A 7,426-nucleotide genomic window follows, 5' to 3' on the forward strand; every position below is an offset into this window, starting at 1 on the left:
TGCTCACTCCAATTCTGGAAGAGAACAAATGACACCAATTGTCAAATGGAGTCTTCAAGAACTCAGCAAGCTTCATCATCTAAAGAACAACTGATAAAGGTACTCTTTCCTTTCAAATAATCTGCAGCTGATATGACAACATTGTTAATACCATGTCATGTACATACTTGTTAATACCATGTCATAGAAGTAAACTATGAATACCATGTCACAGAGGTAAACTATGAATACCATTTCATAGAAGTACACTATTAAAACCATGTCATAGAATTACACTCTTAATACCATGTCATAGAAGTGCACTCTTAATACTAACTCTACTCAACAAACAGATAAAAAGCACTAAAGCTCAAGAGCCAGGATGATGATTCTGAAGAAGAGAATGAAGAGAATGATGATGATTCTGAAGAAGAGAATGAAGAGGAGGATGATGGTGCTGAAGAAGTGAATGAAGAGCATGATGATGATGCTGCTGAAGAAGTGAGTGAAGACAAGGATGATGCTGCTAAAGAGGTGAATGAAGAGCATGGTGATGCTGCTGAAGAAGAAAATGAAGAGGAGGAGGATGCTGAAGTGAATGGAGACCATGATGATGCACAACATCAAGTCCAAAGAACACCACAGTACAAGAAGACCTCCAAAATGAAATCCCGAATACCGGAATTCAACGTTGTTTGAGGAAATTGTTAGATCAGTACCTGAATACAAGGAGGATGAAATACAGCTTACAAAAGAGTATATGATGGCGATCAATAATGCTGCTGAATATTGGACGAAGAAAGGAGAGCATCAAAAGATCCGTGATGCAATAGCATCTTGCATTAAACAGAATAAATTGATTCAGATGCTGTACAATGAAAAAGAAGAATTATTGAAGCATCAGCAGCAACTGCAGAAGATGGTTAAGGAAGCAGCACATCACAAGAAAGTCATACAATTAGATGTTCATCAGGAAAAATCCTACATGACAAAGCTGCAGCTAGAAAATGATCAACTTCTTGCAGAGAAGATTTCCTACTTGGACATTATTAATGAAAAGGAAGCTGTTATTGTCTCGTTGAGAGATCAAAAATTAGCGCAAGAACTGCAGAGTGAAGAGGATAAAGAAGAAAAGAAAGAAGGTGAAGCAGAAAAGATAAAATCAAGAAAACCAGATTCCTCATTCCCTAAAGCAGAGACGAGAGCACAAAAGAGAAAGGCACAAAAAAAACCAGCCAAATCAAAGAAGAAGGCCAAAGGTTCATTCCTGCAATGGAATACATATCAGGTCTACAACATGCTGGATGAACTCTCACAAGAAAAGCTGAGAAATTACTGGAAAAATTCAGTTGATGGGTAAGGCAATGTGTTTCATTCATTTTCAATGCAAGATGCTATTATTGAACATGCATTAGAAAATAGGATTTCATTGTGTTATTACCCTATACTAGAACTTTACAGGGGGTAGACATGCATTAGTTATAGGATTTCAGAGGAATCTAGCAGTGTTATTACCCTATATTGGAACTTTGCAGTGATAGACATGCATTAGATATAGGATTTCATAGGATACAAGCAGTGTTATTACCCTATACTGGAACTTTACAATGGTAGACATGCGTTAGAAAAAGGTTTTTTAGGAAACAAGCAGTATTATTACCCTATACTGGAACTTTATTGAACAGTTCTTTCAATTTTATTGCCATTTTTTCTAACTACAAATACTGTTACAGCACTGCTTTTTGGCAAGGGACAAGCATTTTGTTCAAAGATGACATACAAAGCTTATTAAGAGATGCTGAAATTTATGGACAAATCATAGATGCGTATGCCGAGATACTTCATCATGATGAAAAGAAGGACCCTAAAAGACAACAGAATGCATACATCACGTGCTACGCATACGTAAGATCATAGCTATCCCATTACTTCTAGTAAAAATCACAAATTATTCATCTTCCTATACTTTTCACATTCTCTCTAATGCCGAAACTATTAATTTTGCAGAGGTATCTCACAGATAAAATGCACCCAAGAACATTCGATGAATATTTTGTCAAACTCCTTGAATGCATAGGGAAAACTTCAAAGGTGTTCATACCAATAACGGATGGCGGACACCACACCCTGCTTGTCTTCGACACCAATTCATTGCAATGGACGCACTACAACTCATTGAGGGGGGAAACTGAGCAAACCGTTGAATACTACAACAAAAAAGCAATAATTTTGGTAAGACAGACTCCTACTATGAACTGTTAATACAAGGTATGAACAAAACAGTTAATCAGTGAAGCTAACAACATACTTGCCTACAATGCAGGCAGACGCAACAAATGTCTTCCTCAATAGTGTCAAGGAATGTGCTCCAACAATTCTAGAAAAAAACAGCTTCACACTTCTTGAGTTCAAGAAGCCCGTCTACAATGAAGAATTGACCGACGAGATTGCAAAACTTCTTCGAAACCTGAAAGTTACACCAGCAATTGCTCAAACAATACAATATCTGATGAAACATGATCCCACCAAATTCAACTTTAAGGAGGACAGGGAATGCGCCCAACAACCTGAAAAGTCGTAAGTTTCACAATAACACTTTTCTTCCCCCAATTCAAATTAAACTATGATTCACTAAATGTTGCATATATATATGTGTGTGTGTGTGAATTTGCAGAAACGATTGTGGAGTATTTGTCATGTACTACATGCAGAAGTTGTCACAAGGAAAACAAATTGAAGAAAGCTTGAGTACAGAGCATGTGTGGGAAATGAGAAAAGAAGTTTTATTGAAGACAATGGAAAGTGAAAAAAGTTGGTATTTCACAAAAGAGAATGAAGGATGAAAGCATGGATTTCACAAAATTTAGAACTATAAAATAGTAAATGTTCGGCTTCTAACTTCCAAATGTCAAATTGTTAATATGTAGCTTCTAACCAAAATCTTTTGATGCTTCTTAACTTTCAAATGTCAAATAGTTACTGTGTAGTGAGATTCAAATGTAAAAAATTGTTACTCTATAGCTTCTTCTATATTTCAAACTGCGAATTAACAGTGTTCAAAATGCGTATTAACAGTGACTTTCAAAAAGCCCAGCCCAAGTTGAGAAAATCAAGGTCAGAAACGAAATAAAGCCCAAAACAAATCAACCAAGCCATAGAAAAATACAGAAAAAGGCCCAGTCTAATTTGACAAAAAAAAGCCCAAACAAACCAAAAAAAGAGCCCAGAAAACTCAACAAGCCAATAAAGCCCAATTTCACTAAGCCCATTGAAAAAAAAGAAAATATCTCAACGCAGAGTACACGCACGCACCCAAAAAGCGAAAAACCCACTCACCCTCTCACTCCGATCTTTGCGACGCGACCCACTCCAAAAGCAGGCGAAAACCTCCATAACCACCAGGCAGGAGACAACCTCCATAACCACCAATCAACGACAAACTCCATAACGAGAAAGCCGGCGAATCGAAGTTATATTCTGCCATAGCCAAAAGTCTTCAAAATCGACACTACAAAAAGCAACTGAGCACAAGGACAACCAGGAAAAAGGGAAGAAAATTTCTTCCATAAACATCGACAGAAAGGTACAATCTCAAAAACCCACAATGACTTTCCACTTTCGTCTTAAGATTCTGCTAACTAATGCAAGAGTACCACGTTTAATACAGGTAACCAACGAAAAGGTCCAACAATGACAGAAACAAACACTCAAGATTCTTCACAAATGGCTGACAAAGCATCACTATCAGACTCCCAGGTATTACAAAATCTCTTAACGTCAAAGTCCAATAGCAATGTTTTGAAAAGACGCATGTTTCGACTGCAAATGTATACGTTTCACAACTGTTCATACCATGTCATAGAACTTGAACTGTTAATACCATGTCACAACTGTTAATACCATGCATCTTGCTCTTCTAGGCATCGCAAGCGTGCACTTGAAGACCAAAATATATAGCATCCTTTATTAATCAAAATCGTGATCGCTATGCATCTTTCTCTTCTAGTGCATCGCTTTGCAGGCACTTGAAGACCAAAATATATAGCATGTTATGTATCTTGTTTCTAGTGCAATCGCAGCAAAGCATGCACTTGAAGACCAAAATATGTAGCATCCTTTGTTAATCAAAATCTGGGACTTCTATGCATCTTGCTCTTCTAGTGCAACATGCACTAGAAATGTATATGAAAAAAAATCGTAGTGCACTAAAAAAGAGAAGCATGAGGTTCAAATGCATAGAAGTAAATGGTTAATACCATGTCATAGAAGTATTAATACTTATGTTTCATCTTTCTTTTGTTTAGTTAAAGTAACCTATTTGTTTCACTTTGCAGGTGGTCATATGGAAAAAGGTAACCGGGTTGAAATTCAAAAAAAAAGCATACAAAAGGATCACAAGCCAGCAAAAGCACAAAACAGCATCAAGAAACACACAAGGCACACCACCAACAACAGCAAAAGCCAAACTATCCACACCCAAATCCGCAAACACACTGAAACCAAAGAAAACAACGAAGACAAAAAAAACACAATCCCAAACACAAAAACCTCAACCAAACAGACGCAATAACCCAGATTATGTGCGATCAAGAGCAACATGCTCACATTTGACAACACATTGCAAACGGTAAAAGACAAGCTTGCAGCAAGAAAGGACGTCCTCAAGATCCTACAAAAAACGCCATTCGGAGCATCATCAAGGCTTACATGGAAGGTCATTAACCAAGGTAGAATGCCAGTCTAATTATCAAATAATTAAACTAATCAGACTCTACAACCCCGCAACCAAAAAATTCAAATTCAGTGAAGGCAACGAGCATGAAATTACAAGCAATGATGTGTCTGACATCTTTGGATTGCCAAACAAAGGAAACAAGTTGCCAAGCACAACAACTTCCACAAGAACAAATTTGGCCTTCGAAAAGAAGTACTTCGAGAAGTCAAAAAAAATCACAAAAACTGAGATTGATAGGTGTCTGAACACAGCAATAGCAGATGACAGAAAGAAGAATGCAATGGATGTTGTCAGGTTGTTAATCCTAGAGCTCTTCATCACAAATCTCTTTTGCAACTCTGGGGCGACAATGGCTTGGACCTTTTTGACTATGATCGACACATTAGAAGCTATGAACAGCTACAACTGGGCACAAGGAGTCTTAGATTACATGCATTATGGACTGGACCAAGCCATAAAAAATAAAAAGGACAAGACAAATCAACCAAGCGTCAGTGGTTGCCTTGTGCTAATCCTGGTAAGAAACTACATCCATTTGTTAATCCTGTTATATTATTTGTTTTCATGTGCATTAACACTTTATATTGAAAAACATGTTTGCAGTATTGGCTGTGTGAAAGAACTAACCTGATCAGTCCAATTCCTGGAAGAGAAGATCACAAACCAGCGGCTGTCAAATGGAGCCTTCCGGAGCTCAATATCAAGCTGAATATTGCAACATATGAAAACATTAAGGCATTTTTCTTACTTCCATAAACATATATAATGTTAGTACACCATAATTACTACTGACTCCAATAATTCAACAGATAAAAGCTGCTGACAATGAAAAAGAAGAAGCAACAAAGACTGATCATGCAGACCATGAAGAACAAGAAGAAAATGAAGAGGATGATGACTTTGTTATCACACTTAAAGATTGGGTAAGATAACCTACAATGATCCAACATTTATATTTCAAAACTGAATTGATAGTGTACAAACACATATACATGTATATAAATTTGCTAATACTTTTTTTTTCCTTTCTAATATTTGTGACAGTTAAAGAGTCAAACACAAAAAGGAAAAAGCGATCATATTACCTGTAAATGAACTTCAACTTCCATGAAAATGTGGACCAAAGTGCAACCCAGACAAAAACTCCACAACATGAGCAAAATGAAGACAATGCACAATCATTGGGATGCAAAGCAGATGATGAAATTGAAGAACCACCAGCACAATCATTGGAATGCGAAGCAGATGATGAAATTGAAGAACAAGGAGTTGACCTTAGTGCGGACTCAGTGACGGAGGAGGACACTGCATGTCCAAAGAATGCCAGAACCCGAACTTGACACCAAGAAGAAGACTTCGACTCCATTTTTGTGGACATAGTGGGGTCAATCCCAGAGTACTACAAGCATGAAATAGCCCCTACCCATGAGAAAATCCAACAGCTGAAAGAAGCAGTCGACTATTGGATTGAAAAGGCAGATACTCGAAGGGATATGATGCAGACTGCTATAGAATCCTGCATAAAGAAAAATTCATTCATTCAACAAATATGGACTGAAAAAGAAGAGTTGGAGCAACAAATTGAAATACTGAAAAAGCAGCTTGAGCAAGAGAAAAAAGAAGGTGCAAAATTACAAGGGGAACTTCATGCACTCAAATCAAATAGGAGACAGCTACAGGAACAACATGAACTACTTGAAGGGGAAAAGTTGTCCTGCATTGAGAGCATGAAAGAAAAAGACACTGTTATTGCCTCTTTGCAACATGTGATGGGAAAAAAAATCAAACAAGGTGAACAAGGAGAAATTCCGATGAAAGAACAAGCTGATAAGGAGAAAAAAGATGAGAGAATAGCAGAAGAAAGTGAATTGGAGATGCAAGAATCTCCTAATGATGAAGATGAGAACGCCGATGGAAAAACTCCTGAAAAGTTAGTTATCATGCAAGCAAAAGAAGTAGGAACACGGCAGTTGCGTTCTGGCATCAAAATAATCAAAGACAGAAAAGACAGAAAGCCCGCAAAGAAATCAGATTACATATACCCCGAAGCACATAAGAAAGGCCAAAAAGAGCAAGCCAAAGCGAAGATGAAGCAGCCAACAAAAAAAAGGAGGACAAAGATACATACCTTCAGTTGCACATGTATGAGGTCTACAACAGCTGGATGAAATATCAAAGAAGAAGTTGGAAAATTACTGAAATCATCGATTCTGATGAGTAAGCCAATCATCAGTAATTACACATTAATACTATGCCTTAGAATCATAGAATTACACTTTAATACTATGTCATAGAACTGTCTTGTCATTAAACAACATTATTGTCGCAGGGACGCTTTTTACCTACAAAATAGGACAATATTGTACAAACATAACATTGAAAAGCTGATGGGAGATGGTCCAATTTCTGCACTAATCATCGATGCTTATGGAGAGGCACTTAATGATGATGCGAAGCAGAACCCTCAGAAACAGAAAAATGCATATTTGTCCGCCAATAACTATGTAAGATCACATCTAATACATCAATTTTATATCATCAACATGCTCACTAATCACCAACACATGACTTTTGCAGATGTTTTTGCGAGGTGCCTCACACAAGCTGACATATCATGCTTTCTATATGCCACTCCTAGAAAATATTGGAAGAGTTGATAGAGTGTTCATACCAATTACAGATGAGAACCACCATACGCTGCTTGTCTTTGAC

The 7,426-nt window shown here is 37.3% G+C and overlaps 1 protein-coding gene across 1 annotated transcript; it reads left to right on the plus strand.

The window, feature by feature from the left end:
* The first annotated feature begins 718 nt into the window (after positions 1-718).
* Positions 719-2,982, plus strand: LOC148915687 (uncharacterized). Its single transcript, XM_089041513.1, has 5 exons — positions 719-1,335; positions 1,713-1,884; positions 1,987-2,211; positions 2,303-2,556; positions 2,654-2,982. Exons 1-5 carry the CDS (start codon positions 740-742, stop codon positions 2,820-2,822), a joined length of 1,416 nt encoding a protein of 471 aa, XP_088897639.1. The 5' UTR covers positions 719-739; the 3' UTR covers positions 2,823-2,982.
* The last annotated feature ends 4,444 nt before the right edge of the window (positions 2,983-7,426 follow it).

The sequence above is a fragment of the Prunus mume genome, linkage group LG7, assembly GCF_029339155.1.
Source record: "Prunus mume cultivar Tortuosa linkage group LG7, ASM2933915v1, whole genome shotgun sequence".
Classification (NCBI taxonomy): domain Eukaryota; kingdom Viridiplantae; phylum Streptophyta; class Magnoliopsida; order Rosales; family Rosaceae; genus Prunus; species Prunus mume.

Bases quoted from the DNA above. Each gene is read 5' to 3' on its own strand.
- LOC148915687 (XM_089041513.1), top strand. From the start codon at position 740: ATGATGGCGATCAATAATGCTGCTGAATATTGGACGAAGAAAGGAGAG. The intron at 1,336-1,712 runs GTAAGGCAATGT...ATACTGTTACAG, and splicing joins TGGAAAAATTCAGTTGATGG to CACTGCTTTTTGGCAAGGGA. The intron at 2,212-2,302 runs GTAAGACAGACT...CCTACAATGCAG, and splicing joins ACAAAAAAGCAATAATTTTG to GCAGACGCAACAAATGTCTT.